General features: G+C 36.9%; 1 protein-coding gene across 3 annotated transcripts in view; it reads left to right on the forward strand.

Annotated features, from left to right (window-relative positions):
• Positions 1 to 6,572, forward strand: part of PDS5A (PDS5 cohesin associated factor A) — a 140,598-nt gene extending 134,026 nt beyond the window's left edge. For all 3 annotated transcript variants that reach the window (XM_037002743.2, XM_037002745.2, XM_073237725.1), the window contains one exon: positions 3,965 to 6,572. In XM_037002743.2, the coding sequence (XP_036858638.1) occupies positions 3,965 to 3,968 (4 nt within the window). In that variant the 3' untranslated portion in view covers positions 3,969 to 6,572. The remainder of the gene's footprint in view (positions 1 to 3,964) is intronic.
• The last annotated feature ends 13,816 nt before the right edge of the window (positions 6,573 to 20,388 follow it).

Here is a 20,388-nt window from a genome sequence, read left to right on the forward strand (position 1 = left end):
TACTGTATTATACATTTAAGGTAAAATTAAGTCCTAATTCTACAGGCACTACACATGCACAACAAACTGGTATTAACAGAGGATGCTTTGGAAATACTTGCGTATTCTAAATAGCTTATGTCGTTCAGATATGGAATAATTTCCATAAAGTGGAATATATTTGCATACAGTTAATTTTTATAACTATATTATGTAAAAAATAGTTTATTTTAAATAATTACAGGTTAAATCAAACAGACCAACTGTAGTCATCTTTTTAAGTGAATACCTCTTTCAAAGTACATGTAAACAAAAGCCCCTGCATTTTGATGGGTGTTCTTCAAAGTGACAAACTTAAAGTAAATGAAACATCTGATGCTAAGAACACTGTCAAATTGTGGTGAAATAAGGTAGTAGTAGTGTGGGAGATATTTGCAGGGATGCTTGGCATATATATTAGTAATATGGTATATACAGTAGAAAAATAGTGATAATAAGGAAGGGTTGTTGAACATACATGTGCTTTGCCAACAGCCATTATGAAGTAAGTATGACCCTGTGTTAGAGATGAGGAGATTAGACCCAGAAAGATGACTTTCTCAGGTCACCGGGCCAATGCTACGCAGAGCAGGGCTTCAAATCCAGGTGCATCCCTTACCACTTAACTGTACTGCTACAAATAGCTGTGGCTCTGTTTCTTTTCTAACTTATGCAGTATTTTGGGATATTTTTAAACTATGAACATTCAGAGCTCATATTATTTATTTTTCTTCTTAATGTATAAAAGGATATGTTTCAATGTTTAGTTACCACTAGACAATGGAATAGACAGATACACTACGACAAAAGTTCCTTGTCTTTGACTCAGCTGATGTTTTAACTGTCCCTCAACTTGAGAAAACATTGCATAGTCAAAATCCTGAAGGTGCCAGCTTTATTTTTATTTCATGTGGAACTGTAGCTTCCACCTTCCTACAGGATTCTAAACATACTTCTAATTAACTGCATATGTTACCTGTGATTGATTCCACATCTCACTTGTATTTTTCTGAGACCTGGTGACGATCAAATGCAGGTTAAAGCCAAATGATTAAGGAGCTCTGAATATAGATCTCATATAACAACTTGAATCATCCTATGAAGGTTATTACAATTTCAACAGCTAATTTCAGTATTAGAAGAAATAGGGTCTGCAAATTTAGAGCCATTGAACACTACATCTGTGAACTAAGAATGAGCCCAGGGTGATAGAATCAGTTATCTTATTGCCCTGGAAACTCAAATAGTAGCCTAGGGGTCTTGCATTGTGGAGTCAGATCTGGATTGCTGCACTGAAGTAGCTTACCCCTGAATGAAAGACTTTGGTGAATAAGGCCCAGCACCCATTGCTTCTCTATGGCCTGCTTTCTAACTTCAGATGCTACCTTTTTACTTTGATTATTCTTCACACCTTTCATTTGCTTAATTTCTCAATTCCCAGATGGTCAGTTCCTGCTCTGGTCACAACTGTCTCCACAGTAACATCTGAAAAGAACCTCTCTCCTCCTGATAACCCTGATCTTCTTTACTCCATGTACTCCTTTGTCAAGTTGAGTACAGAGTCCGTTGTGTTAGCGAGTCTACACCTTATGCCAGCACCACCTCCAGAAAATTGACTCATTTTCATTACTTGGAATTTATATTATTATCACAATGTATGATTATTTGAATTTTATTTTTAATCAATGAAAACCATTTTGAGGCCTTGGTATATGCCAGCCACAGTCTGAATGCTTTGCTTTTTACCTCATTTAATCCCTCAGCCCTGTTAGGTAGGACTCTTGACACATGGTAGCCTCTAGAGCCATTTTAATACCGTAACCATCACTTACCATGTGTGGCAAGTGCTAATCCCTTTAGAATTCCTCTTGCTAGGTCCTCTTACTGACAACATTAGGAAAATAGTAATTACTTTTGGAATGCTTCCTACTTTATGTAATTTATTTACTAAATCAGGGATGGATACTTTATTCCACCGAAACATGGGTAGTATATACAAAATTTATTGGCATAGATTTTAGTTCTTAAATCTGGGAGTTGATACTCAGCATTTTAATTTATAAACTTAACCGCAGAATTTTTTAGATCCCTTTGGGTTTTTGCAGTAGATGTTATTACCTCAGTTATTTATTCTGTATGTGTGTGTGTGTTCCAGTAAGTGTTTATATTTTGGGCTGCTCTAGAATTGTTACTTATTTTGAGAAAATCCCTTGAATTCACTCCATACATTTATAAAAATCAGCCATTTGTAATGCTGTGGTCAGGAAGCAGTATCTGAACTAGACAATGTTGGCTTTCTGAGTTTTGGATGAAGAGTTGATCATTGTTTAGTTTACTGTTTTTTCTCTTATATTTTTGAGCTATTAACCAAATGGCAGATATTTCCAGACATTTTGCATTGAAAATGTATTACAGGTCTACTGATTCCTCAGTATGTTTTGCTTACATCAAAGACAAAGTTCTTCCATGAAGAAGAGATTATATCAGTCCTTAACCATGGGACTTGTGGGGAAGCTATCAATTTAATGGGGCTATCTGTAGGATAAATAGAGTATAGTTTTCCCTATTTGGAGTAATATGTTTTTGCTTTCTAGCGTACTTTGGGGGAAGTATTAAGAATCTTGTAATTTCTGTTTTTCTTAAGCAAAGAATTTCCTGATTTCCTGTGTTCATTTGTATACTGAGAAAGTTTCCTACCAGCACAAGGGTTCATATCTTAAAATTAAAAATTAGAGTAATTCCTTTGTGTGTATCCTCATGTGTTAAACAACTATTATATTAGTTTGATATATTCTTCCAGTAGCAAGTGAAATTTTATCAAAATACTAAGAAATTTTTCAGATGCCAAATGCTTCAAAGTGATGCAGTTCACTTTGGGACATAGAATCAAGTCCAGGAAATTCTCCCCATGCTTTTAATCTTTTAAAACTCTTTGAGAGCTGCCAGGAAGATACTAAGGACTCAGCTAGTAAATGGAAAGCCTCCTGAAAGTACAGCAGGCAGCTTGTAGAGAATTCCTTGATAGCATATTATTAAACTTGTTTATTAGTCTGTAAGAACCTTAACTACCTAGCTTTTTTAAGCATTGTTATCTTTATAAAATTTATATGTAGTGTTGGGATTTGGGAATATAAAAAAACAACTCCCTGTCGTTCTCTCCCAAGTTTGGAACTGAGGAGACACAGTCTTAATACTGAGAAAGCTGGTTTTAAAAATGCAGAATGACATGGGCCAAGTGACTGCCAATGCCTTGTCCCTAAATTGAACAACCACAGACAGAACTCACCTTACTGGGGGTAAAAGAGAACAAATCTAGGGAAAGCCAAGCCCAGCATGCTCACTCCCTCCCCTATACATCCCTCTCATCTATTAGATGATTCTTCTCTCAAAGAAGAGTAGGTGAGGGGAGAAGAGAAAGAGTCTGTATCCCCCTTCCCTCATGCTTCCAGAGATCAGAATTTCCTCCCTGCTAGGGAAGTGGGACCAGTTGGGGATTCTTCTAAATCTCTTCAACACAATTAAGCTAATTTTGCTCCTTGTCATTTTAGTATACTAAAATGTGGTTTTTTTCTACCCAGTTCAGGAGTCAGAAATTACTTTGCTGCTTATAAATTTATTTTGCCATATTGTCCAGTCATTTTTCATCTATAATACTTTGAAAATGTTAATAAAGAATTACAATTATTTCAAATAGCTTTTATTTTATTGGAAAAAAAATAGGCAGTGGATAGAAGCACTTAATGGTTAAAAATAAAAACTTTCATTGGTGTTTTATTTCTACTTGGTTTAGGGAAAGATTCCTAACCAAGTAGAGTTTCAAGTGAAAAATTTTTTTAAGTATTTTCATATTTTAGATAATAACTATAGAAATGCAATTATCCTGGATTGTTTTGTTTTCCTGTTTACATCTTTTCTAACTTTGCTTTCTCCTCCTCCTGTCCCTAAGGTAAAATGAAAAGTTATTTGCAAAGGGAGAAAATGAAGGCCAAACAGAAGCACACTCCAGCTTCTGCCAAAACTTGGATTCAAAATGTCCCTGAACAAAAAATGAAGTTAACTTCAGAACACACACTTTCTGCCTTGAAAACTGAAACTATACTTCCTTTTCACATGACCACAAGTCCTTTGATGGAAATGTACAGCAGAAACTCATGAGAGGCTAAAAGCAACTCTATTCTACCCCCCAACCCCAGACTTTTCTTATGAAAAGTCAATAATTAAGCAAATTGCTTAACACTTGGTTCCAGTTCCTGCATCTCTGGAGTTAAAGGCTTAATACACCATTAATTTCCATGCTGCAGTTTTTATTTTAAAGAAAGTAACAGGATGTCCTTACACTGACACTGAAAGTTCATCAATTTTAAGAGCCAGGAATTCCCATGTTACACAAGAAAAAATAGAAGTCTACTGAATTAATTTTTTAGAAGAAAAGAGATCAGATTAAATATTTCTTTGTTTTTCCTTTTGGAAACTTTTATGTATAATTCTTTCTGCCTGCCTACTTTTCTGCAAAAATGAGATGTACAGATTTCAGTTACCTGCTATGAAAAGTGATGTGGTGGCAATTTTATAAATGTTGCTTTCTGATTTTTATCAGAGTGAGAAAATAATTAAAATTATTGATTTCATATCACTTCATATTTTGATTTCCTCTCCATCTTAGTTTAATATAATTTGCAATAAATGTACATATTGTTTCATAAAGCATATCACTTTAAAATAGTTTTTACTCCTACAATTATGTTAGAATATTTGGAATTTTAAAGGAGTAAAGACTGTCCAGCATTTGGTTTTATAATGTTTGTCACCAGATTTTTATTACTGATATAAAGAAAAATCAGTTTTTTAAAATAGTTGGACTTTGGCAGCTTTGTAAGGAAAGTTGGAGATATTTAGGACTGTTGTCAATTTTCAGCATTGTGCTGTTGGAAAATAAGTGTTTTGCTTTTGTCTGCTAGTCTGGGCTCAGTTTTTAATGTTTATTTTAGAAAACTGTTGCATCACATTGTTTCTTGGCATTGTTCAGCATAGGGTATGTGTACACTTTTTGTGTACACGTAATCATATTTAAGTTTTTGGCATAAAATAAATGCTTCTAGATGTCATTTAGTAGTCTATCTAATCTTTTTATCATACTATGTTTTGTGCATTTTTTTATGTGAAAGGGCTAAAGTCAAAGAAACAACATGATTGCGGTCAACTCTCCATTATCTGTATAAAATAGTGACTGTGCCTCAGGTTTTGAATTTTTGGTAATCATAAACTTAAAATTGATAAAGGCATACTACAAAAGCTGATTCACAGAAGAACCTGAAATTTGTCCTTTCTCATGTTGAGAAATGTAGCCTGCCCCATTCTCCATTTCCAGCTCTTTCCCAAAGCCCTAGCTGAGTGTACACTGTTTCCATGCACCTAGTGAGGGTTAGAGGACATAAACGTTTGCAGTGTTAACTCGGTCTTGATAGGCGAAGAACATGGGATTTAAAATGGAGAATGTAAACTGTGTCAAGAGGATGATGTGAAATGTGAGATTTCCTGGTAGTAAATGTCACTATGTGCTCATAGATAATCAAGAGTTGGCTGTATATTGACTTCAGTGAAAGATGGATAACTTAAATATACACACATTTAGGTAACAGAGGGTTAGGGAACAAGGGATATCAGTGATGGAAAACAGTATCTTTTAAAAGGGCAGAAAAGCCCTGTTCTTACTTATTGCCTCTTCATAACCCTTTAGAAGGAAAGTATAAAATACTGCCTCGAACATGCTGAAAGAGTATCTATGCATAAGCATCAAAGAAGTCCCTCAAGCGGTCAGTGGGTGTATTCTACTTGAAAAGGTTTTAAAGTTCTCTTAGCATCAGACAACTTGATTCTTAAGGCCACCAGTTTGTCCAATGAAAAGCACACTGGTAGTGACCTTCTTTCTCTAGCTCCCATCACAGCGGACTAGATTACCTAGTATTAAGTCATGTTTAACATAACGTAGCAGAACCATTTGCAACAATATATATGGCTACCTAGATTTTTGGAGGAGTTAGCCAAAAGGGTCTGTTCCACATACACACATAAATGGCCCACCCGATTTTGTAATATGCAAGTGTCTGGCACCAAAGGAAGGGAAAGAAGGATGGTAGAAAGATTGAGCTCTGATGGGGAGGGACTTGTTTAAGGGAAATTATGTCAGTTTTCCTTTGAAAAAGGAAAAAGTAAAATCCCTTAGGAATTTGGTGTTCACATCTCAGAGAAATACAACACAAAGTGCAGACTTACATTTGAGAATTAATGTTAACTCTTTGTGTCTAGTTTGAAGCTTCTTGTATTTGTCTACAACTACAAGCCAGAATTTTGTATCTCCTTTGATAAAAGTGTGTATAATGTAAAGTAGTTTTGCATATTCTTGTGCTGCACATGGGCTGAATTTTTAAAATTTTTTTAAAGACTTGAAGCAGAACCTTGTAATTTGTGTAAATGACAAGTGTAAAATCCTACCATAAGATGCTAAAAATATGCATTGTTTCAAATAAAACCAAGAAATGCAGCATTATATAGTAGTGTGGAGCCCTGAATATTCATATACCCCCTGCTATGTCACAAGTGATAAAATGTCTTTGTGTATATTTTGTTTAGATTCTGGAGCCTGCAGATTCTCATAAGAAATCAAATGTAATCATAATGAAATCAAATCAAATCGAAATCAAACTTTCTTATTTTCTGGCTGTGTGCTCTGATCTGGCTCACAGAGAACAATAGATGACCAATTCTGGCGGACATCTGGGAAACTAGAAGTTGCTTTTAAACCTAAGAACTTAAAAGTACCCTTTTCATTACTGTATCTATGATACATCTATTTATTGCAAATTTCACATATGCATATTTAGTTAAAAAAGTAGTTCATGGAGAATAGGTTACATAAACATAACTGGAATATGAGGTACAAAATGAAATAGAAGCTTTGACTGCTTCAGAAATAGAATGCATGTTTCTGTATTTTATCCTATGCATTATTTATGATAATGTGACCATTATCATTCCACACCTTTTATTGTCAAGACCTTTCTGCCTTCACTATTCATATAGATAAACAGTCAGTAGAAACCACTGGAGACCAACAAGTCTCCAGCAATCTGGCAATGAGCTTTACAGCCTGCCTAGATAATAATGATGGCATAACCTGTAAGAAGTTAAAGGTTTCCTAGAAACCAGCAACTGTGTAGAACAAAGGAAATGAGTGTGCATAATCACATACCAACTCAGCCTGTAAGCCACAGCTCCAATTTTTACTCCCTAAGAGTAATAACTTTCATTTATTTCATTATGTATATTATTTCTAAGTCCAACAGGAACATGCACAAATGTCCCCTTTCTAAGGAACCTGGTTCAGACTGGTGATCAGGACTTCAGTTTTGGGGTGTCAATGTTTATCAAAATTGATTGGTAAATTAAGGCACTTTCATCCCGTTCTCTAGCAGACCATGCATTCTGATTAAAATCCGTTCAAGAAATAGCACTGTATCCATTTTTCCAGAAGCTTGAAAAGTAATTTAACTGGAGGTCAGTTATACAGACAAGGAGTGCCATAGTGCAAGGTCCAGATATATGGAAGCCAGTAAGAAAATTTAAGGGTGGCAGTAACGACTTTCTTCATTACAGGTTTTTATTTAATCTGTACAGGTTTGGCACAATGCCTTGATAACAAAAGGTTGTGCCTTAGGAGGACTCAAAATGGAAAGTAAGTAGCACAGCAAAGGCGGATGCAGTTGTTTCAAATGGTACTGTCTGGACTTCGGAGTCCTGATGGATGCTGTGGAAGCAAGCATTGCTGCCATTTGCGTATGGAGAAGTGCAGTTCCCACAACTGTTGTACGAGATGCAGGTCCCTAAAGAAGTGACTGGGCTCGTCAAGCTACTGCTTCAGAAGAAGCTGGACCTGATGCAAGGGATGGCTTTCTAGGCTTTCAGAAAGGAAGGTCCCTGGCAGAGGTGATTATAAAGGTAGGCAAACTGGCTGGGGAAGGAACAGAAGACTGCTACGTAAGCAATACAAACTTACCTGGTGGGGAACACTGCTGAATTTGCAGACGGGAACACTTGGTCCCAGCCCCCAAACCTGTACCTCCCATGCTGAGTGAACCTTCATCCCAAGCACAAATTTTGGTGTTGATAATTCATGTGACTTCTTTGAACAAACTCTGTGTTACTCTAGGGACTTAGTAATCAAGTAAGAATGATTACTCCAAGAAGCAAATTTTAGTGGGGACCCAAGAAGCATCCCCTTGAAGCACCCATTTTAGTTTTGTTCTGAGGCTTTTTTGAGAAGATATCCACCCTGGTGTCCACAGACCCTCAACACCCCAAAACACTGAAAGCCTTTCCTCAGAAAGGTTTTGGCAGCTTTGCTACCTGGTTTCATCTGGCTTATGATGGAGTGAGCCCTCCAGGAGAAAGCTGCAGAGACAGAAGAACCTGCCCCTTTAAAACCTACCTCAGGCTAAGAGCTGCAAGGCAGAAGGCTGGTCCCCCTAAAACTACCTTACTTGTGACCATTTTGCAGAGGCTCTTTTAAATATAGTGAGTGGAATAGGCCCAGGAGGCCAAGGTCCTGCATTTATTGGCCATTTGGCAACTTGAACTGTCCATGGAATCTTATAATTATGGGCAGCAGGGCCTTCCTCTTTCTAGAAATCATGGCTTGTAAGATCAAAACTGGATGGCCCTGTTGCTTTCTCCCTCTTCACACTTACAAGTAGGACCTTTTCTTGATCACAAGGCATCAACCACACCATAGCTGGTTGTCAAACTGATCCCTGTCCAAAGCTGATGAAGAGAAAGACTTTCACAAAGTTCTTAAAACTCAAATATTACTTCATCTCCAGTCTCTTGCTAATTCCACCTTTTCATCACAATAACAGCATAAATGGCTGCAAAGCATTTGTTGTCCAAAGGCCTGATCTTTGCTGATGGATGATTTCTATCTTACCAATAATTGTGGCATTGTGTTTGGAGAGTCAAAGCTACCTAAATTTTACAGTTCCTATTGAAGGACAAAGGAAATTACAAATATTTCATAACAAGTGGAAACAAGAAGAGAGCCATTGTGCAAACATGGCCTTTACTGCCATTTGCCATTGTGGAGAATAGGGTTCTGAAGTTAGGAAGGAGCAAATCAGATTTCTACCTAAATTCACTTCTGTTTTAATATCCTACTTACAATTAATTAGCAGAGAGACCCAGAAAGGGCTGGCATTGCAACTAGACTCTCTGCCCCTTAGGAAAGGTGAATCATGAAAGAAGATTGCTCAGATGAAGAACCATTTGCTCTTTAATTCAGGCAGGAGCCCTATAGAAAGGTAGAGTTGAGTACCTTGCAATGTCAATGGAGAGTGGGCAACTAGGTGGTAATGGAAGTGTGCCTTCAAATAATGGAAAGTCAAGAAGGCCTGACCTGGCTCTGCTGGAGAAAGCGGTTCCTCAAAGGCCTCTCCTAGATACTCAGAAGGGCAATGCCCCATGGGAAGGCCAGTCAGGGGGCTCAACAGGCTGTGAACAGGCCCCACACAATAGGATCCAAGCCTGGCACACAGGCTTGATTTGTGTTGGAACTGGTTGTGTGCAGGAAACCAGAAAACATACCTACTTTGGAAGTGAAATTTAGAGTTGCTTTCTCAAGCCTCATCAAGGTCAGTGCCACTGAAGGGCTTTCTATTTTCCTCCCTCCGTGGATCCCCTTTGTCTCCTGGAAAAGGGTTCTGTCACGCTCCTTGGAAATGCATGCAGCACCTCTCCCATCCTAACCATCAGATCAGAGTGCTGGTTCTTAACTGCCTGGTCTGCCCTGGCTTTGTTTTAGCTATGAAGACACCGAGGTACAGAAGAGGCTATATTCTGCCTTAGATCTAGTTCCCCATCTCACACCCAAAGTTAATAAAAATACCTTTTATCAAAAGCTTAGCATATTACATATAATGGCATACTTAATCCTCACTAATTCCATGAAGTGACTACTATGTCTCCATTTTACACATGCCATTAAAGCTCAGAAGGGTTAAACAGGAAGCCCAAGTCTCCTCAGCAAAAATGAGGCAGTTCAAGCCCAGGAGTTTCAACCCAAATGGTCCGACTACGCAACTCGGTTCCTGTATAAGGTTTTCCGCTAGGTACTGAGAGGCCCACAACCTCTCTTGAACTTGGTGAGTGAAATGTGGAAGTAGGAAATAGATAATGAATGCAAGTTGGGATGAGACCTGTTGGATTCTGTTGCCTCCATTTACTCAATTAGGAAACAATATCCTAAAACAAAGATAAAATTAAATGCAATTCCCTCAGTTGGTGAATGGATAAACAAAATGTGATCTGTCCAACAATACTAAGTATATAAATGAAAATGTGTATATACAATGGACTACTGCTTAGCATAAAAAGGAAATACTGGTCATGCCACAAAATAGATGAATCTCAGAAACATTAAGTGAAAGAAACCAGACACGAATTCATACTGTTTCCATTTCTATGAAATATCCAGAGGTGGCAAATCTACAGAGACAGAACGTAGAGTACCAGTTGCCTGGGACTAGGGTTGAGAGCAGGGATTAATTATAAATGGGCTCATGGGATCTTACTGGAGAGATGGAAATGTTCTAAAACTAGACTGGACTGATGGTTGCATAACTCAGTAAATTTACTAAAAAATCACTGAATTGTGCATTTAAAGCAGTATATTTTATGGTATTTAAGTTGTACCATAATAAAGTTTAAGATACTGAGACATCTTCCAAAAAAAGTTCACATATACATAGCAAAGCGGCATCTACTTAAGTACCAGACTGTCAAATCTACATCATGTCAAAAACACCATTATTAACAATAATTGAATTTACAAGCAAAGCACCTTTCCCATACATGAACTCCACTGACAGGGTTGCTTGCTAGGGTCAGTCTAGTTCTCAGATAGGAAACAAGTTTTCTTCATTGTGGTCATGGCACAGACTAGGCTCTTCCTAACCAAAGACACAAAAGACTGTAAACCAGAGGCCAGCACGTTCACAATGCGTGAACAGTTCCTCCTTTTATAAGCTGAGTACCTGAAGGACACCAGAGAACTCGCTCATACGCGCTCTCACCACACGCGCACAAGGAAAGGCTGAGTAAGGACAAGCCTCTCAGAAGGTGGCCGTCCGCAGTTCCCAAGAGAGGCCTCACCGGAAGGCACATCAGCCGCCAAAAAACCATCTAAGCAGGTACGTCCGTCGTGAGCGATCCCGACCCTATCCCAGCGGTAGGAGCCTCTAATCGTCCAGTTCCAGAGTGGCTTTTCTGTCCCTCCCCCATGGGAAGGGAGTTTTTTCGTTCCCCAGCCTCATCTGGTCTTCACCTACACCCTGGAGTAAAGAGTTGCTTTCCTTCCCCAGCAGCTACAGCTTTTGTTTCATAGGTGGAAAAGGTCTAGGCAAGATTTGCTTGCTTTCCCTCAGCAGCAGCTGCGTGCCTCCCACAGACCTGCACTGCCAAGAGGCTTACCTCTGCTCTCCACCTGTACCGTCTTCTTTGTGAGTGCCAACAAAGGACCAGGTCGATGCACTGAGGAGCAGGTGAAAATTCCCTTGCTGAGGCACCTTTAGATCTGGGGTACTCACGGGTCCACGAAAAGTCATGACATGGAGGATTGATTACCTGGCCTTCCTTACTAGGATAGGAACCTTTTACAGCTTTCCATATTCTAGGCAGATGACAGAAACCCCTAGGTTCAAAATAATCAGATAAAGAAACTGAACTTAAGATACTTCAATTTTGTCATTCTTTATGACAAACTGGAGTTTTTTCTATTGAAGTCACTAGAATCAATCCTGAAAAAAACAGTATTCCAAGGTCTGTAACATACCCGGATGTGGGACTTTTATGAAATGCCAACACGCTTATCCTTATGCTTACCCTACAATTCACCTGTTGCTTCATGTATTACTTTTCAAAATTAAAGTGTTCTTCACTCACCTATGAGTGAAAATAACGAGCCTGGGTATAATCTTTTCTGAACATTAACAGAGAAAGACCAATTTTGACAATATTAAAGAAGGTTCAAAAAGTAGGAATTGCAATTTTACTGTGCAACAGACTAATATGTAGGTTTTTCCTTTTTCTCAAAAAAACTTTCTTTTGTACTGCATAATTTTGACAATTATACATATATGAAGTTCAAATTTTTTTCACTATTTTTTTAAATTTCATGATCACTAAAAATAATTTTGTAGCATAAAGGGTGTTAAAAAATGATCTACTCTAGGTTTTGATTACACTAGGTATGTCACTGCTAGAAAAATGGTAACAGTATTTGATTGAGGTGATGGATCTATATTATCAAGCAGGGAGATGAGCTACTGTTCCCCAGCAGTGGCAGGGAGGGCTGTGGAAGTAGTCTAGGGAGACTAGTATCCTACTGAAGAAACTCCAATCTATTGACATGCTACCTAAATTGAAGGTGAATTTGGAATAGGTATCAGGAATCATAATAGTGACACTTACCAACTATGATTTCACATCCAGTTGCAGATATAATCATTGTAGCAATGAACTATAGTTTTTTGCTGATTTAAATAACATTTTAGAAATTTATGTAAAATTTTAATCTTTTTAAAACTTTTTCTCTTCTGCATTATTTTATATAGAATACGTTTTATTGTTAACTTTTCAATTTAGTCCACAGGTTACATAATTGTCTAGACAGGATCAGAGTAAGAGAAATACATGTTACCAAGAGATTGTAGACTTTGAACTGGAGACAATACTGATGGAACACTGGTGCGGCCCCTTTGCGAGGGCATTAGCACCTTATAACAATTTCATGCTTGCATAGTTAGCATTCTTACCCTTTGGTCTTGACTCTCTCTTCTCCTTGGCCCTAAAAACAGTGATTTTGCCATTAGTTTATTCTATTTGTTCTTTTAAAACTTGCCTTAAATCTTTTATGATTCTTGTCAAGGTATAAATAATATAAGTTTGGTAAGGAGGTAAAGTAGAAAATATGTAATATAGGGCCCTTATAAACAGCATTTTACACTCAATTCACTTCTTTTCCCAACTCATTCTTAAACAGCCCTTCACCTGCCTTTCACAGAGGCCTCAAATCTGGTTGTAGGTCATACGACCTAGAATTATCTAAGTACTTCGGGGCTTTTGAGTTGAGACACCTCACATTTTTGCATGGCTATTTAGAAACTCTTGTTTCTAAAATGTTGTCCATGAGCATAAACTGCCTAGATATCTTTCACATGGCTTATAAAGAGCACCTCTGGGACTGTTACCACAAATCAAAATGGTTCATAACACATATTCCAATCTGAAGACATTATTGAGCACCATTCTTTGCTAGTCTCTATGCTACAGATAAGGATAAAAAGATATAATTCCAACCCTCAAAGAGGAAAAGACTGACATGAAAACAAACCATGCTAATGCAGTGTGGTGTGTGCTATAAAAATTTACACAAAATACATGAGAACCTAGAAAAAAATGTACTGTACCTGAATGGGAGGGAATTGAGATATAAGAGGGAAGGTTTCAGAAGTGATGTTTAACTAAACATGATTTCATCAGGACACACTTTCAGACTGTGTAGAGATGGGAGAATATAGATTTGGAGATAGTTCAAATCCCAGCAACCTGGTTTATTAACAGCGTCTATGTGATGTTAGGCAAAACACATTTCACCGTGAGTTTCTCTCCAGCAAAATGAGAAGGATTGCCTGAAAGAGCACTAGATTCTTTCCTATTAACAGTATTTGCAGCCATTTACACTACACATTCCTTCAAAGAAGTAATACTTTATACAGTGTTATTTCCATTTTCATATATTTCTTGATTATAGAATTCATACATGTTCTGTGCACCCCTTTTCCCCCGAGTATTTTCCATCTCCCCAACATCTTCAGTTACTCTCTCCTCACTGGTTTTTCTCGTCACAAAAAAAATGTGCCTTTGCCCAAGTTTCTCACACCTTAGAAAGCAAGTGAACCTTCACTTTGACCCTACTTCGTAATTATTTAAACAGCCGAACTTTCTGTAAGTTTTACCTCACCACTCTCGAACCTCTAAACTAGCTGTTAATCCCATCATTTGATCAAAACTGCTCAGAGACTGGAAGAAAACTAACAAAATGCTGAAACCAATCCTCATATGCAATGACTTAGCTCCAATCTGTTCCTTCTTTCTGGTGCCATTAATGTTGCTGTTGGTGTCCCCTCAGTCCCATTTCCTCCCCTCCTCTATTTCTTCAGCACACAATCATTTGACATTTATTGAGTGCTTATTATGTGTCATGAGAGTAACAAGACTGTGTTAGTTTATAATCATCTGGGTTAAACAACCAACAAGAATATAGGGTAGAAGGTATGTAAGTACTGGGAGCTTATGAAGTCCTATGGGAGATTTGGGAATGTTCATGGAGATGGAAACATTTGGGGGTAGATGTGAAAGAAAAGATTTCAATTTATAGAAGTGGAAGAGAATCATATCCAAAAGAAGAAACAGTAATTTTTAATGCACAGAGGCAGGAAGCACAATGTGCACTTATTGCTAAGGGAAGAAAATGGAAGATCTTATTAGACTTCTATTTTTATAAAAAGATAAATGAATGATGGTCAAATAAACAAAGGCTTATAATGAAAATAAGTTTTCTCTCCAGCGTTTTCCAGTCTTTACTCTTGAGGGACAAGCTTAACTGTTTCTTCAAATGACTGCCATTATTTTAAAAAATAATATGCTTTGAGTACTATTTCTTAATTTATAAATTTCATTTGTCTACAATTTGTGTTGAGAGATGAAACTATGGCATTCTTACAGCCCTCTCCCCCCATCTTGCAATAGATTTGTCACTACATATGACTAAATTGATTACCAGTAGTTACTGCCTTGCCAATGCCATTCATGAAGAGCCAAGTTGTGCACTTTAATCGTATTCTTGAGAGGACCTACAGGATATATCAGGTACCTGTAACTTAAACCTTGGCTATGAAACTTCCCAGCTGTGTTAGCTTTGAGCCAGTTGTTTGATCTTTCTGCTCATTTCCTCATCTGTAAAATCAGATTAAATGAGGTAACATGTGGAGAAATACTTGGAACAATTACCAGCACCTAATACACTCAGAAAATGTTATCTATTCCTATTACTGTAGGGTCTTGTCCCAGTTTACAATTGTCTTTCTCTTGTGCACTTCCATTTGCTGCATCCATATACAGGAACTGTACAGGTCCAAGGGAAATAAATGACAATGCAGTATCTCCATATCAAGTATTTAACTGAGCCCTCATTTCTAAGAGTTTTTTCCTTCCCAAAGAACACTGTCCTGCTCCAATACAACTGGTGTTTTCTTGTGTTGCCATCATTGGTCTTCCTGAATTACTCTCCTCCACTGTTTCTAAGGTCCTTTTATTTCTTGATAACACTCCATTTTGCTACAGCAAAATATCTACAAGCAACTTCTTATGATTGTGTGTCTAAGATTCTGAATCTTCATTTAAAAAAGTTTTTATTCCATCCTAAAAAGAGTTGAATGAAATTTTAGATAAAAATAATTTTCAGCATTTCAAAACCTTTTGATAGTGTAGTTTTTAGAAAGACTGGTGCTATTTTTTTTCCTTAGTAAATTGTGTGTTTTTTTGAGGAACATTATGTTTACTAGACTCCCCCCTTCAAAAAGTCCCCCCCACAAACCCCATCAGCATAGTAAGATGCTGTAGAATCACTACTTGTCTTGTGTTGCACATCCCTCCCTATGCCTCCCCCCACATTATACATGCTAATCATAATGCCCCCTTTCTTCCCCTTCCCTTATCCCTACCTTCCCACCCATCCTCCCCAGTCCCTTTCCCTTTGGTAACTGTTAGTCCATTCTTGGGTTCTGAAACTCTGCTGCTGTTTTGTTCCTTCCTTCAGTTTTTTCTCTGTTCTTATACTCCACAGACGAATGAAATCATCTGGTACTTGTCTTTCTCCACCTGGCTTATTTCCCTGAACATAATACCCTCTAGCTCCATCCATGTTGTTGCAAATGGTAGGATTTTTTTTCTTTTTATGGCTGAATAATATTCCATTGTGTATATGTACCACATCTTCTTTATCCATTCATCTACTGATGGACATGTTGCTTCCACTTCTTGGCTATTGTAAATAGTGCTGTGATAAACATAGGGGTGCATCTGTTTTTTTCAAACTGGGCTGCTGCATTCTTAGGGTAAATTCCTAGAAGTGGAATTCCTGGGTCAAATGGTATTTCTATTTTGAGCTTTTTGAGGATCCTCCATACTGCTTTCCACAATGGTTGAACTAATTTACATTCCCGTTAGCAGTGTAGGAGGGTTCCCCTTTCCCCACAACCTCGCCAATATTTGTTGTTGTTTGTTTTTTGGATGGTGGCCATCCTAACTGGTGTGAGGTGATATCTCACTGTGGTTTTAATTTGCATTTCTCTGATGACTAGCGATGTGGAGCATCTTTTCATGTGTCTGTTGGCCATCTGAATTTCTTCTTTGGAGAACTGTCTGTTCAGCTCCTCTGCCCATTTTTTAATTGAATTATTTGCTTTGTGCTTGTTGAGGTGCAGGAGCTCTTGTATATTTTGGATGTCAACCCTTTATCGGATCTCTCATTTATGAATATATTCTCCCATACTATAGAATGCATTTTTGTTCTATTGGTGGTGTCCTTTGCTGTACAGAAGCTTTTCAGCTTGATATAGTCCCACTTGTTCATTTATGCTTTTGTTTCACTGGGGGGATATGTTCATGAAGAAGTTGCTCATGTTTACGTCCAAGAGATTTTTGCCTGTGTTTTTTTCTAAGAGTTTTATGGTTCCATGACTCACATTCAGGTCTGATCCATTTTGAATTTACTTTTGTGTATGGGGTTAGACAATGATCCAGTTTCATTCTCCTACATGTAGCTGTCCAGTTTTGCCAGCACCATCTGTTGAAGAGGCTGTCATTTCTCCATTGTATGTCCATGGCTCCTTTATCGTATATTAATTGACTGTATATGTTTGGGTTAATATCTGGGGTCTCTATTCTGTTCCACTGGTCTGTGGCTCTGTTCTTGTGCCAGTACCAGACTGTCTTGATTACTGTGGCTTTGTAGTAGAGCTTGAAGTTGGGGAGCGAGATCCCCAGACTGGTGCTATTTTAATTCTTGCTTTTCTTTCAAGAGACTTTAGGATCCTGTCTTCTGCCAAGTTCTCTAAAATTTGATCAAAGTATGTTTTCCTTTATCACTCTAATCTGGTGCATCTTTCAATCTGGAAATATTCTTTGTTCTATACTATTTATTTGGCTATATAATTCTTCATTTTCTCTATTCTCTTGGTGGAGTTTATTCTTTTCCCTTTCTGGAACTAGCTGTCAAATATTCTTTCTTTTTTCCCCGATTGAGCCATCCTCTCTTTACCACCCACTACCCTCCTGTTCATTCACTTATTCAACAAGTAGTTACTGATGACTAACCTATATGTTCCTGTGTTACAGGCAATATTCTGGGCTTTGGAGAAAAAGAAATTGATGAGACCAATCCCAATCCTCATGTCAGACAAAATTTTTTAATGGATTAATAGTAACTGCCATAAAGAAAAATTAAGCAGGGAGAGAGAGAGGTGGAGGTAGAAGCTGTATTAATTAGGATAGTCAGAGAAGACATTTGAACAGCAACTAAATGAAATGATTAAGCAAAACATGTAAGGATCTGGGGGAAGAGCATTCCAGGCAGAGAGAACAGACTATTCAAAGGACCTGAAGTTGCAAGAAGCCTGGTGTGTTTGGAAAATACCAACAGGCTAGTATGTCTAGTGTATGCAAAGGAGAGAAGAATGGGACAATCAGGAAAAGTGGGGTACTAAGGTGACATATTGTGGTCATGGTTAAGGAGCAAGGATCTTATTTTAAATTTAGTTAAAAGTCATTTTAAGCAGGCAAGAATCACTTTAAAATAATTATTCTGGCTGCTGTGTGGCAGAAAGACTCCCAAGAGCTCCAGCATAGAAATAGATTTAAAAAATAGCACTTTGGCTGCTATGAGGCAGAGACTGTAGGAGCTCCAGCACAGAAACAGACACAACTCTAAGGTAATATTCAAAGCAAATGTGATTGTGGCATGGGTGGGGAAGTAGCAGACAGCAGTAAGTGGACATCTGAAAACTATATATTTAAAGATTGAGCTACTAAGAGTTGTTAATGAATATGGGCCATTAGGCACAGAAAGGAGCAAAGGATGATTTTAGGGATTTTTGGCATTAACAACTGGATAAATGATGCTGTCATTCTACTGCCTATGGGAAGATGGACAAAGTAGTGGGTTTGGGTGATGGTGGAGAGAGAATAAAGATTGTTTTTATAAATACAAGTTTGAAAAGTCCTGAATAGTTGTTAAAAGCATTGAGATGGACTGCATGAGTTCAATTCCTGGTTTAGATGGGGTATAGAATCGACAGAGGTTTCCTTTTACTCTTTAAGATGGGAGCTATTATAGCAAGTCTGGTGTGTTGAGGTAAAAGGGAAAAATTAACAGTGCAGGAGAAAGAGATGAGAGCAAAAGTCTCTGAATGGATGACAGGAAAGACAGAGTACATAGGAACAGATGCAGGTAGACAGATACATTTAATAACAAAAAGATGTAGTACTCCTTGCTTTTATCTCAGTCATACAAGAATTTAGTTCACTAGTTGAGAGGGGTTAAAAGCAGCTATTGGAGATTTGAGACAAGTAAACTGTGCAGCCTCAGTGGATGGAAGACTGAAATGATCAGGAAGTTATATGACTGAAACTAAGTTCTAAGAGCCCAAATGAGAACAGTGTTATTAGTTCAGGCAGCATAACTGTTCTTCTCCAGGTAAATTCTGCTACGCAGATCTAAGAGCTGATTAGGCAGAAAGATGAGATTTTTGCATTGAAGGTCAGGAAACAAGGGAAAAGGGGATGATTACAGTGATGGCCCACAGAACCTCAGCTGAGCAAAGAAGGTAACATTAGAAGTGTACCTGTCTCCTTCAGGACCATGGTATGTAGGATTAAAAATAACTATTAAGGATTTTAAATCAATCACATCAATGATTACTTTAGATGTAAATGGTCTAAATACACCAATTAAAAGACAGATTGTCAGACTGGATTAAAAAGCAAGATCCAACTATATATATGTTAATTATAAGAAATTAACTTTAAATATAAAGATATATTGTACATGTTAAAAGAATGGAGAAAAACATTATCAGGCAAATACTAGCCAAAAGATGAAGTATTTATATTAATTTCAGATAAAGTAGACTTCAGAACTATGAACAGTATCACATAAAGGGGGACAGAAAATGAGGGATGTCAATTCTCCAAGATACAACAATCCTAAATTATGCAACAGAACTGAGCTTCCAAATACACAAGGCAAAACAATAGTTCTGAAAATAAAATTATATAAATCCACAGAGAGTTCAACACTCCTCTCTCAGTAATTGATAGAACAAGTAGGCAGAAAATTAATAAGGATATAGATAACCTGAGCAACACTATCAACCAACTGGACCTGACATTCAGAATATTCCATTCAACAATGTCAGTCTATACATTCTTTCCAAGTATACATGGAACACTTACCAAGATAGACCATAAGGCAAATCTGGGCCATAAAACACTTATTAATAAATTTTAAATAATAAAAATCTGAAAAATATGTTTCTCAGACCATAACAGATTAAATTAGGAATCATTAATAGAAATATTCAGATACTCTCCAAATATTTGTAATTAAACAATATACTAAGTAGTCATTGGATCAAAGAGGAATCTAAAGAGAATTTAAAAAACAATTTAATCTGAAAGAAAATGAAAATACAATATGGTAAAAAGATGCATCTAAAGCAGTGCCTACTGCATTAATTTCTTTTGTTAGAAAATATTAATAAAATTTTATATTATAATTATAATTTAATATATTTATATTATAATTATATTATAATTATATATAATAATAAAAAAATATATTAAATTATAATATATAATTATATATTATAATATATAATAAAATATAAAATATATATATTATAATAATAATAATATATATATAATATATATTAATATAAATAAAAATTTATATTAATGTTAGAAAATATAATAAAAGACCTCAAATCAGTAACATAGGCCTCCACCTTAAGAAAAAATTAAACCTAAAGCACATAAAAATTAAAGGAAAATTAATAAAAACAAAAACAGGACAAAAAAGAAAGCTGGTTGTTTAAAAAAGCAGTAAGATTGATAAACCTCTGGCCAGAATGACTAAGAAAAAAATGGAGAAGGTACAAATTATCAATATGAGAAATGAAAGAGGATTTATCCTAGTAATCCTAC

Source organism: Manis javanica, chromosome 5, assembly GCF_040802235.1.
Source record: "Manis javanica isolate MJ-LG chromosome 5, MJ_LKY, whole genome shotgun sequence".
NCBI classification, from domain to species: Eukaryota; Metazoa; Chordata; class Mammalia; order Pholidota; family Manidae; genus Manis; species Manis javanica.